The sequence below is a fragment of the Mytilus trossulus genome, chromosome 1, assembly GCF_036588685.1.
Source record: "Mytilus trossulus isolate FHL-02 chromosome 1, PNRI_Mtr1.1.1.hap1, whole genome shotgun sequence".
NCBI classification, from domain to species: Eukaryota; Metazoa; Mollusca; class Bivalvia; order Mytilida; family Mytilidae; genus Mytilus; species Mytilus trossulus.
This window is the reverse complement of record NC_086373.1, coordinates 103781227-103801968: the sequence shown is the minus strand read 5'-3', so window position 1 is coordinate 103801968 and position 20742 is coordinate 103781227. Positions and strand designations below refer to the sequence as shown.

At 30.4% G+C, this 20742-nt stretch overlaps 1 protein-coding gene across 7 annotated transcripts; it reads right to left on the bottom strand.

Annotated features, from left to right (window-relative positions):
• Positions 1–1508: 1508 nt before the first annotated feature.
• Positions 1509–17823, bottom strand: LOC134694945 (protein phosphatase 1 regulatory subunit 42-like). Of its 7 annotated transcripts, XM_063556100.1 has the most exons (11): positions 17670–17823; positions 16896–17083; positions 16021–16190; positions 14469–14607; positions 13652–13886; positions 12841–12972; positions 12130–12195; positions 10288–10302; positions 7022–7139; positions 5801–5826; positions 1509–2525 (listed from the first exon to the last, which is right to left on the bottom strand). In XM_063556100.1, the coding sequence occupies exons 2-10, from the start codon at positions 17028–17030 to the stop codon at positions 5808–5810; spliced, it is 1029 nt and encodes a 342-aa protein (XP_063412170.1). In that variant the 5' UTR covers positions 17031–17083; positions 17670–17823; the 3' UTR covers positions 1509–2525; positions 5801–5807. The 7 variants fall into 7 exon arrangements, with proteins under 7 accessions (XP_063412170.1, XP_063412133.1, XP_063412174.1 ...); XM_063556063.1 differs by lacking the exon at positions 5801–5826; XM_063556104.1 differs by lacking the exon at positions 10288–10302.
• Positions 17824–20742: the final 2919 nt, after the last annotated feature.

The following is a 20742-nucleotide window of genomic DNA, read 5'->3' as shown; positions in this document are numbered from 1 at the left end:
TCAACTGCAGACACTTTGTAGTCGAAGTGTTTCAACTGAGGTACTACACAGGCGTCAAAAGGCGTCATTATGGAGTAAAGGGGGTGGCGTCAAAAGGCGTCATTATGGAGGAAAGGGTTAATTAAAGGATTATAGATTCTGACAAATAAGCATATTATTTTGATGTACATGATATGTGAAACATTTTTGTAATGGCACTACAGTTAACAATACTGTCACAATACTTATCATTAGCACCTCTTCACAATGGATTGATAACATGTATATACACCTAAGAGGCAGACAAAACATACTATGGTTTGGTCTTCACAATGGATTGATAACATGTATATACACCTAAGAGGCAGACAAAACATACTATGGTTTGGTCTTCACAATGGAATGATATCATGTATATACACCTAAGAGGCATACAAAACATACTATGGTTTGGTCTTCACAATGGATTGATAACATGTATATACACCTAAGAGGCAGACAAAACATACTATGGTTTGGTCTTCACATTACATGAATCAGAATTTTTTAGTGGTACCTTAATGCCCAACTTTGATTTATAGTATTTTCTAAACAAGCATATTAAAAACTCCTTCAATTATCAAAGTCCTTTTTTTAACTTACAGATTTCTTGCCATTACAGTTTTGATACTAAAACAATAAATAATTTCTTTATATTATTTTTTATGATAAAAAGGGTGCACTGTCAGGTCTACAAAAATTTGTAAATAAAATAAAAATTCAATGTTCTACTGTGTTAATTGTAACACTGAGATAGATTTATGATACCAAGTATCAACAAATTATGACCATTTTTCTCATGAATTGAGTACAAATTAAGCTACAGAACATCAGATTAACAATGAATAAGTAACAGAATGACTGACAAATAATCTGAAATTTATTCTTCAGCTAAAATAATACATACATGTAATTTATTGAACACAACTTATTTTTAAGACAGGATATATAAGCTCAATAATACTCAGGCCTGTAATAATATTTTTTATTTCGTGAAGGGGTAGGGTGATACTGAAAACCTTAATATGAACCCTTCAGCTTCAGGCGTAGTTCTTGAGAAGATACTTAGCACTAATCTATATTTTGTTTTCTTAATAAACTGCCAGTTTATTGATAACTGAAATCTTACATCATCTAAGTAACAACATTTACTGAATATATGCATATATGAATATATAGTTACACAAGGAGAGGGTAGGGTCTCTAATAAAATCAACGGTACCAATTTTGTTGCACCAGATGCACATTTCGACAATACATGTCTCTTCAGTGATGCTCGTGGCCAAAATATTTGAAATCCAAAGTATATATAAAAGATGAAGAGCTATAATCCAAAAGGTCCAAAAAGTATAGCCAAATTCGTGAAAGGAATCAGAGCTTTGCATGAGGGAGATACATTCCTTAATTTATAATAAATTTCTAATATTTTGTAACAGCAAATTTTAATAACACAAAAAATCTGTATTTTCATGCCAGTACCGAAGTAACATTCTTTAATAAAAACTGTTTGAGATATGAATAAAAACAGATGCTGTGTATACTGTGGATTCATTTATTTTCGTGGGTACCAATTTTCATGATTTGAGAAAACTTGCATATTTGTGGCTATTTAATTTCGTGGTTTTGGCAAATTATATATACATTCCTTTAGAAAATTTATAATTCGTTGAATATTGAAATTTGTTGTTCCCCTGTACCCACAAAAGTCACGAAAATTGGTATCAAATGAATATTAATGAATCCACAGTATGTCAGTTAAACAGAAACCCAGCAACACAAGCAAAAAGTTCATCATAAATAATAACTTTACAGAATCACAATACATTATTCTAACTTTGATTTTGTCTATTCAAACATATTTGAGATCAGGCTTATCTTAATCTATGATTCAAATTATTATGTTGTTAATGATTTCAATTCTTTTTACAAGTAATTTAACTTGTTACCCAAATGGCTTTCTGATTTATGAAAAAAATTATAGACCACAAAATTATCTGTTTATACAGATAAAATAAAATGCAATATTTCAACTTATTTTTCAAAATAATTGATGAAAAAAGATTTATGACAAGAAAGATACTGTGATATAAATAAATAATAAATTAATGAATATATTATAGTATGAGTAATAAAAGTGTTGTTGTTCAACAATATAACAAATGGACGGATTTAATTGTGTAAAATACAACACTGTGCCCCAAAACAATAACTTTGTATAGTGTCAATGTTGCTTCATTTGTGTATTGTACAGTTTCATTTCCAAAGAAAACTTTTTGATCAAAACCAAATGCATTGATAACAAAGATAAATTATTCCAGCATGACTGCATGTAATCTACTGACTAGGATACTGAGGAATGTCAGTGTCCAAGGAGATGATCTGGTTTAATGTGATGTGTAGAATCAAGGTTACCAGTCAGTTCAAATGTCATATTGACAGGTCTTCTTCGTACAGGGGCAGATGCGATCGTCGTACTGTTCTTGAAATCCGCAAAATCTTCGGCATTTCTGTAATTAATAGAGAATATTTGTTAACTCCAATATTAAGATTTCACTTTTTCTAAGGTTTGGTACAGCTAAGACATTCAATTTATGGCTGCAGTTTAATAATATTTAGTACTAACAGCACTTTTAATAAAACATGCTATACATAAATACATATATTACTCATAGAGGATAATGAAGATACTATCATAAAGCCTTGTTGAATGATAAATTGTATCATATATGACAACTCATGGGGAATTTCAAATCAAAATTGTCTTCCAATTTGATAAAATATATGTTATATATAATAACTAAAAAATTTATAAGGGTTCCGCAGAACCCAGTGTCTCGCCTACTTTAAAAAAAAAAAGTAAAATACAGAAAAAATGGAGCTATCTTTTTAAAAAATTTACTTCTAGATACTATCTTATGATCATAAATAAGCTTCTGTCCAAGTTTGGAACAAACCCAGGATAGTTTAAGAAAGTTATTAAAATTTTAAAAACTTTAACCGAAGACTGAATGTAATGTTTCCCTGCAGAAAAACTAAGTCCATTTAAAAGTAAAATACGGAAAAAAATTATTTATATTTTTACAAAACTTACTTCTGGATACCATCTAATGATCATAAACAAGCTTCTGTCCAAGTTTTGTTCAAACCCAGGATAGTTGAAGAAAGTTATTAAAATTCTAAAAACTTGAACCACAGAGTGAATGTTATGTTTCCCCGCAGAAAAAAACTAAGTCCATTTATAAGTCAAATACAGAAAAAATGGAATTTTATTTTTACAAAATTTACTTCTGGATACTATCTTATGATCATAAACAAGCTTCTGTCCAAGTTTGGTAGAAATCCAGTTTAGTTTAAGAAAGTTATTAAAATTTCAAAAACTTTAACCACAGAGTGAATATTTGTTGAAGCCGCCGACGACGACGGAATGTAGGATTGCTTAGTCTCACTTTTTCGACTAAAGTCGAAGGCTCGACAAAAAATTAATGAAATATTCATAACAAAATTTCAGGTTCATGCAACTAAAGTTTGCATCAAAAGGTTAGGTCAATTGATGCTTGTCACTAAGAGGTATTTTCTTTCTCTTAAATCATGCTTGCTATGAACATGCATATATCTGTAAGATATTCAGCAAATAAAATAACTTTTCTATAAAAAAAAATATAAGAAAAATAAATTGTTTTAATCTAATATTTGAAGGAAATTTGTTGGTATGAACTACCAACTAATTACAAGTATACTGAATTTCATATATATTTTTTTTATAAAAATATTACTAATTTTGAATGTTTAATTCATTTCAAATCTAATTTTACCTCAAACATATTTGTGGACTACAAAACATTGCAGAGATTAATCTAACATTTTTGTAGTCTAAGACCTGATTTAACAGAACAATGTTTCTAAGGGGACAACTCATGCATTGAAAATATTTAAATTGAAAGGAACAAAATGTTATTTTTCACATCAATTTTAGCAAAACCACCTCTGTTAAAAATAAGGTAAATTATGGTACATTTAAAAAAGTACAATTAAAACTTTCTATGTATTCAAAGTCGATCTGCATGCAGGATTGTCATTATCAGTTAGAAGGGAAGTAATTTTTGTTATTTCATCCCACTCAATTCTTACGAGGAGATACTGATGAACTCAGTTCAGGGGTCTGCACTGATAAAAATGGAGATTTGAAAATATCAGGTAGTCTGAAAACAAATGTATAACTTTTTCTGGTTATGTGCTTAAAATAATGTAGCTGTCTGAAAACAAATGTATACTTGTTTTATTGATATCATTGTGTGTTTAAAATAAAGGATCTGTTAAAAATCGAAATCCTATAAATCAAATAAGGGCAATTCCAGTGAGATTAGCAGGCATTTTTGTAATTCCTGCTTCCCTGCGATGAAAAGTCACTCTGTGCCTTACTGGATATCAACTGGAATAACCATACATAATTAGCAAAAGAAACATTTAAAGCAAATCAGCTGTTGGAAAAACTCATGTAAATTATGCAGCAATGTACAGGACCAGAGATTTTTTAAACTTCAAATCCATCTACAAAAATAAACATAAGATTACTCATAACTTCCTCTAAACTCTACCTCAAATTAAAGGTAATCCTAACACAATCATCACAAGGACAACTAATAAAGCATGATGGGTGATCAAATGATTTCTGTTAAAGGGAGGTAATTGGGAAATAGTGAAAAATGAATTGTTTAGATATGTGATTGTCAATGGGAATTGAAAACTAATGTTAATGTATGAACTAAATGTATTATATCATATGCATTATTTATTAATAGTTAATAATGTAAAAGTTGTAAAACCAATGTCAAGTAACAATGAAAAATGTCTATTAGTATTTTATCAATTCCGTGTTACTTTTAATATCAAACAATAAAATAAAGACATACAATTCCCTATGAATAATACTGAAAATGGAAATTAACTGATCATGATCAATGTTGCAATTAATCTTATTTTAAAATATGGACTTGCTCATGCAAAATATTAATTTCACTCTAAAAAAAATCCAGATCTCTTGAATTCGTGCAATCTTTCACTGCATTGGTGGAGCAAGTCCTCTTGTACACCTATGTGTCTGAGGTTTATTAATAAAGTATTGTCTATTGTCTATTGACAAAAAGCAGTATTACACTAGATGCCAAAACACACAAAAATAATTAAACTTGACAGCTGTATGATTCAGGGGAACAGGAATCAAGATTTTTCAAAATAAGAAATCTATGGTCTTAGGCTTGTTGAATATTACAAGTTATTAGAATGAGGCCACCATAACAACTTTTTGTTCTATTTCATCAGGCCAATCATGTTATGGGAGATTGACATGAATATTGTTGACAAACAATTTAACTTTTTAAATGTTGCATCAAACTATATAAAATTGTGTTGTCAAATTTTATGGGAGCTTGTGTGATTTTACGTAATGGTGGACAAATTTGCATACAGATGTAAAAAAAAAGTCTATTGTACAAGGATAACATAATTACATAATGACAGAAACTGCACACTCGGAACCTCATACATTTCCAGGATTATAAAACAAGAACCCTAATCATTGAAATATGCAGTCAATCATGAGGCAACAAAATATGAGACAAAAATTAAAATAAAAAGACAATTCTCCATTTACTGGATGTTAAAAATAATCAATGTGCTTGTATTAATTGATGAACAATGAAATGGTGGTGATTGTGGACACAAATTATGTGGTGCATGTGATAGGACGCACTAGCGGGACAACCACTCTACAGCAATACTATACCTCTTAATTAACTGATTATTAATGTTCTGTAAACAAAGTAGCAGTCAAAATAAACATAGGTCACTCATTTTGAGTCAATTTTCTATAACACATGCAACTGAATGTTTCATGCTTATCATTTTGCTCTTGTAATCTGCCTGTCTTAACATAACCTTGTACATTTTTTGTACTGGTTATTGTATGGTTTTCAATCACATGTTCAATTCACACATTTTATTGTTGGATTCTCTTGTAGTCCATTGTTATTGTGCTAAATATTTTCATTATTATTAGCTACAAATTGTATACTTGATCCTTGATGCTGTATAAAAGTGAAACTTTCATTTTTTTTCTTATCAATCGCAGTATTTATGAAAAAAGTCGCTTTTGGGATTCAGTGTTAAAGTTTATCATAAAAGTCATTGTTGACTTACATTAAAACAAGAATGTTGTATACTTGTAAAGCCTTATTAAGCATTTAATCGGCATTTTGTATAATTAAATCAAAACTGTTAATAAGCTTTATATACACTAGGTATAAGACAGAATCTATAAATAGATAACAAATGACACAAGCATTAGTTTAATGCTAATATGATGTAAATTCCATTGTCTTACCAAAATCCTCATTAGTTTTTAAAATTAAACCTGTACCCATTTCCATTCCTTAATAAAATATACCTTATGGACAAAACTTTGCTGTAAAAGTTAGGAAATAATTTGATGATAAATTCACTACAAGTAGTTATTGATGGTAGTTTAACAGGACATCAGCACATATGAGCTTATCATGAAGAGCTGAGAACACATTTTGTTGAATTGCATCATTTAAAGTTTGGCAAAAGATCAATGAAACAGACAAAGTCACATAGAAAAGAAGTGTTTAAAAAGATGCAAATAAATAATCAAAAACTATAAATAATCAAAAACTACAATCACTTAGAGGATTAATGTATTTTTTGTGTTTCATTTCTCTGTATATTTTGAATTTTGGTAACAATCAAGGCTATGAAAGCAACAATAGTACCTGTAATTCAATCTTATATGATTATGCATAAATATATTATCCAGAAGTTAAAATGTGCAATGTTAATCTTGAATTTATGAATATGCTATTAGCAAAATATTTTAGCCTTCATACAATATAGTTTGTGCTCAGAATGACTAGATCAAAGTGAAAAATAAGCTAAATAACTATCTCAAAAATGTTTTAACAACCCATAATAACAAGGTTAGACATACTTAGATCTGAGAATACCACTTCTAGCCTTTACTGGAGTTGTCCGGTCTGGCTCTGGCTTCTCAGACATGTTTGTGGTCGTTCGCGCAAGAAGTTCGTCAAACTGCTTTCTAGGTAATCCTGTAATTATGTTAGACAATGTCATACTAATGCACGAGACAATATATCAATAATCAATGTAAGATATGATAAATCACTGAAATATACTGCATTAGTTTTAGGTAATATACCATACTGGATATAAAGTTTGTACTGGAATAATGAATTTGGTAATCTTTTTAATGTGCTTTCAATTTAATGTATTCATGTTATTTAAATCTTTTAAAGGCAATTCCTTACATTCATATTTTAGATAAATCTGGATGATGTTGTTTCCAGGAGAACTGGTGCTGTTCAATCATTATCTGTTATTTTCTTTTTAAGTTAAAAGCAAGACAAGATATTTTCTTTGTTTTCTGCATTGAAACAAGAGATTTATAAATCAATCATGGACTGCATAACCTGAAATGCATGCTGTGTAATGGTCAAGTTGCTATGGTGGTGAGTGTTCTAGCTCTTGTCTTTCAGGTAGCTTTCATAGAGAAACATCAAAATCTACCCCAAATTGGGGTTCCCTTGTTGTTGGTTTTTTATCCAAGAAGAATGTGGTTTAAACACCTTCATAAAGGATATCTCGAGAAATCTAACTACTGTATAAACATTAATTTTTCGTGGGGTTAAAATTTCGTGGTTTAGTATCCAAAAGAAAGTTTGTGGGGATTCATTTTCGTGGATTTTAAGTTTAGAAAACAATCATATAAATGACCCATAATAATTAACAAGTAATAAAACTGATCTTTACTTTCGCTGAAGGGAAAAATCAATAATTGCATTTCATAGTTACAGTGAGCACGAATCAAGTGTTGCACCCTGCACATGTTAATTGGCTTTACACACCTGGGTGTTTTATCCAAGGACAATGTTTTGAGGGCATTACAGACTCATTAGACTGTTTAATGACATTGATTGACAGTTCTTTATGATTATTAATTACTGTACAAATAAAGGATTAGGATTATCGTTTGATTTAAAGAAAACCTTTGAATATCGATGTCTAATTAATTAACCCATTTATTTCATTATCTGCATTTATGTTCATCAATTATATAATGTCAATGAGATTTAGTAATCATAAATTAATGTTAATCTACAGTTAAAATTTCGTTGGGGTTTTAATTTCGTGGATAATTGTTATCCACGAAATAAATGAAATTAAATCCCACACGAAAATTTCTGCTTTTACAGTATTTACAGGTACAGTTACAAAAGACATTCAAAAGAGAATATATATAACAGTCTTAAAGTCTAAAGGAAAATAATATGTTGTGGTTATATTTTTTAAGTTTCAGATGACATACATGTAAATATATATTTGAGTGTATTCTAACTTGATATTTTTCTAATTATTCTGGTATGCTATGCTTCAAATCAAAAATGAGTAAATTTTTAATGCAGATGCAGATAAAATCACCAATAGTAATGTATTTTTTAACAATTTATATAAAAGACCATGCAATAGTATATCATAATTTCATAACTTTTCATTGAACTTTTGTTAATCCAGTGTTGACAGGGTATCACTACGGTTTGTGTAAGTGCAAGTGTATGAATACCATGCAACAAGAGGAACAGGTCATTCAACATTCTGTGGGTGGGCAACATGTTTTAAGGTAGGAATTTGACAACAAATATATAAAGTTTCAATTTTTGACAGCAATGAATTTTTAAGACTAATTTTACATATAAAAAAACAAATATATAAGCATTTATATATTCTTAATGATTGAAATCTAAGCATTATTTATGTATAAGCTTTTTTATTAAGCAATTATAAATATAAAAATTATATATAAATCTTGCCATTTTAGTTAACAAAACAACATGAACAAACAAACAGGTTGTGATGGTAACACACATCATCCAGATCAAACTTGACCTTTCACCTATTGTGTGGTCATAAGAAAGCCTTGTTAAATTTATATGGTTTTTTTTTGTGTACTTTCTTATAAAAGTAAATAAACCCATATGAAATACTGACTGTCTATGATACTTGTGTAAGATAAAACTAGAAACTTTGATTGGACTAAATTCATAAATAAAATCTCATAAGAAAAATACATTAGATAATTCAAAGATCACTGTCCTTATTTTTTATTCAGTTTGTATTTATCTATCATTTCTTTCTGACTGAATTATTAATGATATATGGCAGCTGTTAATTCAAAACAAAATAAATGTGATGTTATATCATTTATAGCTGTATAATAGTTTTGTGAATATTTTCGCAGCATAAAAAAATACAACATTAATAGCAGCTTTATATGCAGTAAGATTGGCTTGGTCACTGTTATTTCGTTTTAGAGAAAATATCGGTACCTAGCTAGATATATACAAATGCCAATTTCAGTGTTTAATATTCTTAACCAATGTCCTCACTCAAAATTGACTACAAAATTGGTCACAGAGACGACGTTTCCCTAAAATAACTACACACTTTTTACCCTATAAACTATTATTCCTTTCACTATGGTAAGTAGGTGTATATATTTTAGGATAGGAGATTTATTGATAAGAGATTTACAGAGAAACTAAACTCACTACACTAATATCTATCTATATGGGATTGTCTACTTTATCAACAATGATAATACCACTGTATTTTAATGAACTTTCTGTTTTATCTAAACTCAAAAACTTAAGACTGGGTTACACAAACATTAATTAAAGTTAGAAGTTGTTAAAACTGTAAGCCTTTTTTAAATCATTATAGTCCAGGACTGGTAACACCAACATAACCATCACATGATAACATACATCAATTGTGTTAAAACCACGACAACTAATGTGTTCTGATATAAACCATCAAACAGTCCTGATCTGCATTTTACATAAAACGTATGACTAAAATTGATTGCAAGTATACTGAATTTTTCATGACCTCCAAGTAAACTTTTCAGCACTTTTTTTGATTGATAGGATGTACTCAATAAGACCCAATAAAACCCAGCAAACGTTTACAAAAGCAACTTATATTGGCCCTCCTCCCCATCTACAGATCAGAGAAACACCTACAGCATATTTTTTTTTTCTAAGCCCCCTGGAAATCAAATATGACAATAGAATGAAATACTGAGATTTTTTTTATCTGGGTTAATTTCACATCTAACAACTAAATCTAATTCTGTTATCTAGCTTAATTATGACCACATCTGAAACACTGAGAACTCACCTTTCATCATGTAGCCTAAATAAACCAATAATATTCACTAAGCATTGTATCTAAGTGCTAATAGATTCCCAAGTTTAGCTGTTAATAGTATTCTATACAAAGCATTTTAGAATATGGATCTATTAAACAGCTAAAAACAGTGTAAGTGTTTCAAGGAATTATTTCTAAACATATCATATGGACAGGTTGCAAAGAGAGTTTATTTTACAACAGGAGATGAACTGTATTGTAGACATAAACATATGAACATACAAAATAAATAAATATAAATACATGTATAGCAATAATCCATGAAGTATGCAACAATTGATAAGTTAAACTGACCAAAATTAGATGTTGTACGTCATCAAAAAACATTGATGGGCTATAGAAAAAACATTTATATGTTAGCTAACAATGTCTCAGGCATCACATATGAGAGTTGACAGAGATAGGATTAAGGTGCTGATTACACAAAATAGGTTCCCCCTGCTGAAAATTTGGCTGAAAAAGGAGTGAAATATTTTTTTATTAGATGTAAATTCACTTAATGAAATTGTTTTGTCAAAAACTGTAAGGGGCTATAATTATGCAAAGTGGTTTTCCCCTTCTGCTGCTCGTCAGCCAAAGAGCAGATTCATCATGTTTTCAGCCTGAACATTGTTCTTAAATTCAGAAGCGAAGAAAAAAAATATTAAAAAAAGTAACTTCCTTTCCTTTTTCTATTAAAAAATGAATCACCAATTAAACGCTTACTTTCCTCTATTATAGGAAAGTAACATTCTTGCTAAATTTTACATTTCGTAAACTCTTACCAAGTTTATATAAAGAATAAACATTAGCCTATATCTAAACACAAACACTTTCTGTATGAAACACCAATTTTACTATCTAGTCCATTTGTTTTTGCTATGGTCTTGTTAAATAGTATTATGAAAATTAAACGAAAAATGGTTATAATCTTATCAATGAGGAAATAGTTTTTCTAATTTTCTAACTCTAAATTTCTATCTTGGAATCAGAATAGTAAAATTGTGTATTCACTTGTACATAGATTTAATAGCTTAGTAATCCACTTGGACTACGATTCTCTGGTGTGTACATTTAACATTCAGATAAGTTTCTTTTCTCTACTATTGTATATAATGTGATATTTTTGAATTGACATTGGTTTTGTAAGCTATCTGCATCACTTTATATCAGATTTATTTTATACCCGATATTGTTCATTACTTTGAAAACTTGGTGAAAAGGAACCACTTGATTGAGGATATACACACCAGAGAATCTGACCTTTCATGCTTGAAAGAAGAATTATAGTAAGTATATATATACTGTCATGCCTAAAGTGATACCTTTAAGAAAATTGGGTCTGAAAATATAGGTTCTGATACAATAAGACAGTTAAATGTAAAACAGGTATGGTTAACTCTTATATTTATGTGTATATGAATTTACATGTGTTACAAAAATGAAACTTGAGTTTCTTATATCTTTTATCTTTTATGTTTTATATATATATGGTTCAATTTAAAATAGTCTTTTAACATATAGGTACTTCAAGTGCAAATAGTAATGGTATTTTAAAGGAGAACTACACTCCAAAGACTCTGATAAGGTAAGGACTAAATTCATTGGATACAAAGTTAAAATCCAATTGTATTTTCTTTATATATTATTAAAATTCAAACTTGACAATCTTTCTATTAATAAGGTCAGATCATCAACCAGGTTACCTTTGTGTGATCTTTTTGCTGCAAGATCAGAACACAAAACAATGTTATGAAAACAAATATTCTTAAGCAAAGTAACCCTTTAAGTTAAATTCTGTCAAAACAATTTAATCCTGAATACAACACTTACCTGGCATCATATAACCTGGAACTTTAGGGTTTCGTGGGTCTTTAACTGGGGGTAATTCTTTGTTTCCTATCAAATACAAGATATCAAGATTCTCTACATTAAGAAGCCATATCAGTTTTTGGCTAGGAATCAAATGCTTAAAGTTTTGCCTTTGTCATAGTGAGTTAATAGTGGAATTTAAACAATTTCTCTTATCTTGAGATGATGTACACGAGAATTAAAAATGTTTTTCATCATCAACTTCATTTGAGGTGCATCTGAGACATATTCTGTCTTGTCGGAGAGTACCCTGATAGCAACCTTGTTCAATTCTTAGTCTGTGAGAGTATATATATTAAAGTACACTTTTAAAATCAAAATAAATTATCTGGTATCAGCTGTGAAGACTGACTGCATAGGTCTCTGGTAAAGAAACACTTTTACTTATGATTTGAAGAAAAGGAGCTGTAATTTTCAAAACAATTTTTTTGTTTAATGATTCTCAGTAACGAATTTGTTTCCATTCCTGAATTAAACCTAATCATAAACACTGAATTCTAAATTTCAAATTCTCTAAAATTTCCAAACTTGAAGTTTTAATTGTTTCAATTTTGTCACAGAATAACCTTAACCTCAAAAGAAAGCTTTTCATTTATAATTTTCAGAAGTGCAAACTGTTTATGTTTAAAGGTTACTGTTACTCTGTTTTATATTTTACATTGTGAGTCATACCATCGAGAAAATCTCCAACATTCCCTTTGCGATAAATTTCTTCTCTTTTCTTCTTTTGTACTTCTTTTGATGCATGCCAATTCCTTAAGAACTGACGAGAAGTTTCTGATATTTCTTTACCATCTAGAATTTCTGGAAGAAGAAAAATAAGTAGCACTTTTGAAAGGGAAGTTAGCTGAACATGTTTGTGACATCACAAAGGACACTTTTGTATTAAAAGTTAAAAACACATTACTATCCTATTCATTTATCAATGAAATATAAATAATTTCAAGATAAGATAGATCTTCCTTCAAAAACGCAATATATCTTTCATACAAATGCAACCTTTAAATTTTCAATTGAACATGTTTTAAAAAATGTAACAAATTGGATTATTACACTTGGAAAGAGTGAGCTGTCTATTTTTTCAAAATTTTCATAGAGATTGTTCTTTTAATACCTAACATGCAAGTGAAGGTCATTATATATAATAACCCCTAGTATTAGTACAATAAGAAACTTCATTCTTTTTTAATGGATTCATTAAACAAATGATATACATCACTGCTGATATCTATGACAGTTCAAGTTAAATTATGAAAATTATTGAAGAGAAAACAAGAAGATAAATTTAATGTAAAAGGTAAAATTGTGTATACTATACAAATATATCATGCTTACAAGGGGTATTTGCCAAAAATACCGGTTGAGAGGTACAAATTTCCAGAGCCGTTAGGCTCGATAAGGTAGATAATCTGTATAAAATGTGCTACACATGTGATGTATTTTTCACCAATCTTAATGCATGAACTATTTGAATTTTACCCACCTAAATGGCTTGCCATGACGATTACCCTATCTCTATATTTAGCTTTATGACACAGGGGATTTCCCATCAAATCTAGTCTCCACAGTCTATGCCACTGTCCAAAGATATTAGCAAGTTCCTTCATGTCCATCAACTGATTGTCTGTTGCATGAAATTGTTGTATCATTATTAAACATTCTAAGTCACTAATACTGTTTAAATTGTTCCCTGACACATTAATCACTTGTAAAGATCTCTGCAAGGAAAGAAAATTTGTTTTGATCAGTGCAAATAGTACATAAATTGCAATACATATGCCAGATTATCTACAAAATAAGCCTTTAGATCTCTATTTCTTATAAAGGTGTAGTATACATTGAATCTGAACAGGCCCGTAGCCAGGAATTTCCGAAACTTGACTTTAATAGTCACAATTTGAACAGAACATTGACTTTAACAGTGCTTATTAGTTTTCAAGGGGGTATGGGTATGCTGAAGGATACCATTTATTATCAACAGTTGTGGTTACAGTTGTGGTTGTATAGAAAATGTTTCAAGTTCCTCTTGCACTTGTGTTTGTGCTCGAGGAGCTTCATTTGCATTTTGATCTGGTGTATTGTTTTTGTATGGTTGTACCTCAAACTTTTTGCGATGAATATTTGGGTCATAGTTAAGCGCCTAAGATTTGTATGATTTTTTTTACAATTCAACAAAGTAACCTTCACTTAAATTTTATCAAACACATTACTGGCTTAAATTGTAATTGATAACATCCAATAGTATCTGCAATACTATATTTATACACTTTCATGACATTTTTATCTGATATAATCCTTACTGACAAAGATCTAATTGTGCGTGGATCAAACAGAAGTTTTTCTCCAGGAGGTAACCTTTGATTTTCCAAGTGAAGTTCCTGTAAGTTGTCTAACTTATCAAGTCCCTCTAATACTGTAATACAGTTACCACCTAAGTACCTGAAAAATAGTTAGAAAATGGGCTATGAGTTATTGTGTAAGACAATTAATGATAATCATCATTATGTGACATTTTATCTTCTGAAATGCTGAGTGACTTTACAAAACATAAAACTTATTGCAAGAGAAGTAAGAGAGTTTGTAGACAACACTGACAGACCTTAACATATTTTAATTACAAATTGATTAAAAAAAAGAAAAGTCACAAGTCAGAAAGTTCTCAGAGTTGAAAGGCCATAGACAATCTGTTTATCACTATTCTAAGCAAGGTGAATAAAATTTTGGTTATGTATTATCAATGTTTTTACTCTACCTAAAACTGAGAATTCTGTGGCTTTAGATGAAACATTAACACACAGTAGATCATAAATTATGTTAACTTACAAAAAGTAATTCTACAGGGATTCTGCTGACTCACAGTTTGGATAGTTTAATGATTGAAACTGGTTCTGTTGACTTTTGGTTAGTTTTGTTGTATTGTAGGTATGTTGTCTCATTGACACATACCCTTGTATCTTACAGCTTAATCACTCTGACAACAGGTGAATCACTGACTCACAGTTAAAACAGTCTGACAGGGATTGACCTACAATTTAGATAGTCTGACAAGAAGTGACTTACATTGAATTCAGACAGTCTAGCAAGGAATGATTTATAGTTTAGACAGACTCACAAGAAGTGACTTACATTGAATTTTGACAGTCTAACAACTTTTACAAGGAGTGATTTATAGTTTAGACAGACTCACAAGAAGTGACTTACAATTTAGACAGTATGACAAGAAGTGACTTACAATTTAGACAGTATGACAAGAAGTGACTTACAATTTAGACAGTCTGACAAGAAGTGACTTACAATTTAGACAGTCTGGCTAGAGGTGACTTACATTTTAGACAGTCTGGCTAGAGTTGACTTACAATTTAGACAGTCTGGCTAGAGGTGACTTACAATTTAGACAGTCTGGCTAGAGGTGACTTACAATTTAGACAGTCTGGCTAGAGGTGACTTACAATTTAGACAGTCTGGCTAGAGGTGACTTACAATTTAGACAGTCTGGCTAGAGGTGACTTACAATTTAGACAGTCTGGCTAGAGGTGACTTACAATTTAGACAGTCTGACAAGAAGTGACTTACAATTTAGACAGTCTGGCTAGAGGTGACTTACAATTTAGACAGTCTGGCTAGAGGTGACTTACAATTTAGACAGTCTGGCTAGAGGTGACTTACAATTTAGACAGTCTGGCTAGAGGTGACTTACAATTTAGACAGTCTGGCTAGATGTGACTTACAATTTAGACAGTCTGGCAAGAGGTGACTTATGATTTAGACAGTCTGGCTAAAGGTGACTTACAATTTAGACAGTCTGGCTAGAGGTGACTTACAATTTAGACAGTCTCGGTAGAGGTGACTTACAGTTTAGACAGTCTGGCTAAAGGTGTCAGGTTCTCTATTTTACAGATATCATTATTCTGTAAATACAGCATATTAATGTTCTGGTTCTGGTGAAGCATAGGAATCCTATTCAGCTGATTGTCGTAAAGGTACAGCACAGACAGATTTTTACACATTGATAATTCATCACTCTGAAACAGGATAAAATAAAGCCTTAATAGAAATTGACACGAAAATCTGCAATAAAACATTCCCATTAATGGAGATTAAATTTATTGAGCAGAGGTTCATTATTGATTCATGTCTCATCAACATAATTACTTAATATGCCTTCTTGTTCTCAAACTAATGCTCTGTTTTCCCACTTCTGTAACCCAACAGCGACAGAGTGAATTTTCTCAAACTTGGTGAAAACTATCTTCCAGGTATTCACATACAAGAAATGTAAATGATGGAACTTTTAATAAAACATTAAATTTAATAATATAGTTCCTGTCATAAATGAATTAAAAACACTGAAGGTTATTCTACCATAGGCAGAGATGGCCTTAGGTTATTTTAGCACAACTTCCAACTTTGCATTTGATTTGCCTACCCTTTGTATTCATTAGAGCACCACTGATGAGTCTTATTGTAGATGAAATGTGCATCTGTCAAACAAAATTATATGCCAAGTATTTTTCATGAGTTGTTCTTAATATCCAGTAATATAAAAACATAATAGCAATTATAAAGAGCCTATGACAATAAATAACAGTTTATTAAAAGTGCTGTACCCAAGAACATAAAATTATTTGTATTAGTTTATTTGGTAAGGATTATCAGTTATACCATTCTATAAATCAATTACTTGATAAGTTGAAAGATAAAACTACAATTCATAGTTGGTGACATACCACTTCATCAATATTTCTGTCTTCCAAGTAAAGATGAGTTAATCTGCGTAAATACTGTGACATAGATTCATCTCGTTTCTTCTTGGTGTAACCAGAGGTACCCCTAGCGATCAGGTCAATAGTTAACTTGACCATTTTTATAAAATATTCTTAAACATAAAATCATGTAGCTTCCATACTTTCCATCCCTAAAAAAAAGACACAATTCCATGATCTCTATATTACAATTTTACAGTATATTTAAAAAAGTATATGTGTTATCATTCAGTGTTTATTTATTACTACATATAAAAAAGAAGATGTAGTATGCTTGCCAATGAGACAACTGTCCACAAGAGACCAAAAAACGATGCACTATAGGTCACCATACAGCCTTCAACAATGAGCAAAGCCCATACCGCATCGTCAGCTATAAAAGCACCCGATATGGCAATGTAAAACAATTCAAATGAGAAAACTAACAGCCTTATCCTTTAACAAATCTATAATATATAGGTAAAAAAGGGGGGTGTTCAATGGAAAGTGACACTAACAAGTACCTGGCTACGACTCCAATTAGTTTGTTTATCTTATTCACATTGATTGATTATATACTATAAATTTCATATTCAACTCCATTCATTGGTCATAAAATGATTGTTCCGCACTAAAATAAAACAAAATAAAAAATACTTTGAAAGCATAATCACGTGACCAGTCGTTAGGCTTTTGTTGCTATGAACTTTACGAAGAAATTTGACCCTTCTAGCTTTCCAATATATTATATTTAAATACCTGCAAAGTAAGCAGTATGTTGCCACTTTTTAATATGGCTCTGTATCTTTAAATGATACTAAACAGAAGAAATATTTCAAAACAAGGTCAAGTCTAATACAAGCGCCTTATTGACGGAAGAATTCATAAAACGCAATTAAGATAATACGCGACGTGTTTTAATCAGCAGCGAATGTGCTCTATTCAGATTATTTCCAGACAGAATTTAGAAATAAATACTTAAGTCCAAAGTGTATTTTGGAAAAACACAACCAACTATCGCCGCACTGAAAATTGTATTTTTTAAATGTTTGATCCTTTATAGCAAAGAAAATGCAAATACTAATATGAGGCAGGCATAACCTATTAATGGGGACGTTTCCGATATTGGTTCTGTTGTTAGGGTTTTATTTGTGACGTTATTTAATTTATGAGTCATATTCAATGAAGACAAAGAAACGCTGTTATCCAAGTAAAGTTTTTTTCATATCAAACAATTATTAAAAATGATTTGGTGTTGAATTTCTTCCTATATTTGTTGATATGTTGATAAATATACATTTTATTCAAAGTCTCATGCAAACAAGACCGGAAACGGAAGTAGATCTGGAAATAAGTTAAAGATTTTGAGTTCATTGGTAGAATGAAAAATTTCGGGAATTATTTTTCCTCGATTTTTTTGGGTTTTTTTTTTTATTGATTTTTTATACCGTGTTCGTCCCCATAGAATAATTGAAAAAGAGGGACGAAATATACCATAGGCTAAGGGACAGTCAACCTCAAAAATCGATAATAAACTGACAACGCCATGGCTAAAGATGAAAAAGACCGTGAAACAGACAAACAACAGTACAAATGACACAACATAGAAAACTAAAGAATACGCAATACGAAAAATGTGATAACAAATCCAGTAAATAGGTAACTTGGAAGGTCATATTCATGAAAGGGAAGGGGATTGCAGTTACGACGTCAGGAACATATCTGATATCATCTGTTAAATTGTTATTCCGTAACGGTCAACCAACTCATAATGGTGTCCGTAAAATTTACAAAGGGATGATTTCAACTTCATCATTTGGAAATCTTGGTTAAATAGCTTCCTTTTGAGCAGCAACCCTCTATCGAGAAAATCTTGACAGCAAATACAAGCACGGAATATCGTATCAATTGGGAGATATATACCCCGATGATATGCAGGTGCTGCTGGAATGTTGCTACTTAGAATTGGAAAGGTCACAATTGGAAAGCTGAAATCATCTCTTTTGCCATAAAGTTTTGTCCTCAACAGACCCTCATTGTCAATTACTAGATGTAAGTCGAGATATGAGGCCAACTTAACTGTATCTGTAGTATCCTTTATCTCGTTGTTCGATGGGATAGATGCGTTCAACACAGTCACCAAGTTTTGAATTATTTAGTGAGAGAACATCATCTTTATAGCGGAAAGTAAAGTTAAAGGATATTGCTAACTTCTTGTTTTTCTTTCTAACAAGTTCCTGTATGAAGTCAGCCTCGTCAGATCTTAAGGTAGACCATTATTATATTTTTTTAGACAGGATTTTCTTTTAATTTACCAAAATAAAGTTTTTACTTTGCTTTTTTTTAAATTATAATAAAAAGTATGGATAACCGTGCTATTTTTCAAGCTAAGAGTCGATGAAAATTGCATGAATTTGGTTAGATTTTTCATGAAAAAAACACCTTTATGAGCATAAAAAAAATCTATGAGATAGAATTTTGAATAAATTGTGAGGAGATAGGTTTCAAGATACGTGTAAGCATAGGTGGAATACCCATGATGGGTATTGCATTTATGGTTTAAGAAAATAAAAAGAAAAAATGGTGTCATCGAACTTGTCTTCTTGCTACAAGTAACAAGTTAAAAAATCCATATTAGTCCAGTAATTTTATTTTTTCTTTAAAGAGTTATCTCCCCTTAAATAGTTCATTTGAAAACATGATTCTAGAAACATACAAAAAATGATATTTGTTTAAATGTTTTAAATAAAACATTAAATAACCTAGTTTTATTCGTAAAAATAAACAGTATAACCATTCTTTTGCCATTCTGTATCTAAATTTGCAGATCATCATCATCATCATCATCATCATCATCATCATCATCATCATCATCATCATCATCATCATCATCATCATCATCATCATCATCATCATCATCATCACATCATCATCAACATCATCAACCTAATCACTGAAATACAGTAACCTGACTTGAGATATCAGAAATCAGAACTTACTTTAAACAAGTTGTTAAATGTTCATTTCGGGATCATCAGATTGACAGTACATGAAATAGTCATCATTGACAGCAGTTGTGAATCGAATTTAAATTGACAGAAAGGGCGACATCATCATTTGCTATCATATTTAATATTCTTGTTTATATCTGACCTTTCTACATTCTGCAATTTTTTGCTTCTCAGAACTTTCACATGGAAAACTGTCAATCTAATTAAAATATTGATCTTTGATTACGTTATACTCATATGCAGTATAACGTAATCAGAGATCAATATTTTAATTATATTGGGAAAACTGTTAGCAGATTGCTGCTTATTTGGGTTTACGAAGAGGGTCCATATTTCTCGTGTTGAAAACATCTCGTTGTTTACACACATGTTAACATAAATATAATTTGTTAGATATTTGATTTATTTAGTCATGCAACTTGGAAGCTTTCTTCATATATAACATCTTGTGTCTTTAAACCTGGAACCGCACTATACACTTAATGGTATATAACTAGATTTGGTAAACCAAGAAATACACTTCACCAGAAATAATTCTTCAGTTGAGGCAAGGTAATATTTGGAAATTGTCAACGAAAACAACTTGATATTACAAAATAATTTAATTTTGGATGTAACGCATCTTCTGATTGGCTGACGTTATTTTTTTATTATTTTTTGTTATGAACCCATAGACATAATTTAGTCATGTGACCGTGACGTCATCAACGTTTTTTCATGGTTTTCTACGGTTTAAAATGGAATTTAGAATTAAATTATAAGAAATGACTATAATATTTTTTTCTATCAAAATTTCAATAAATCCCATATTCGAGAAATAT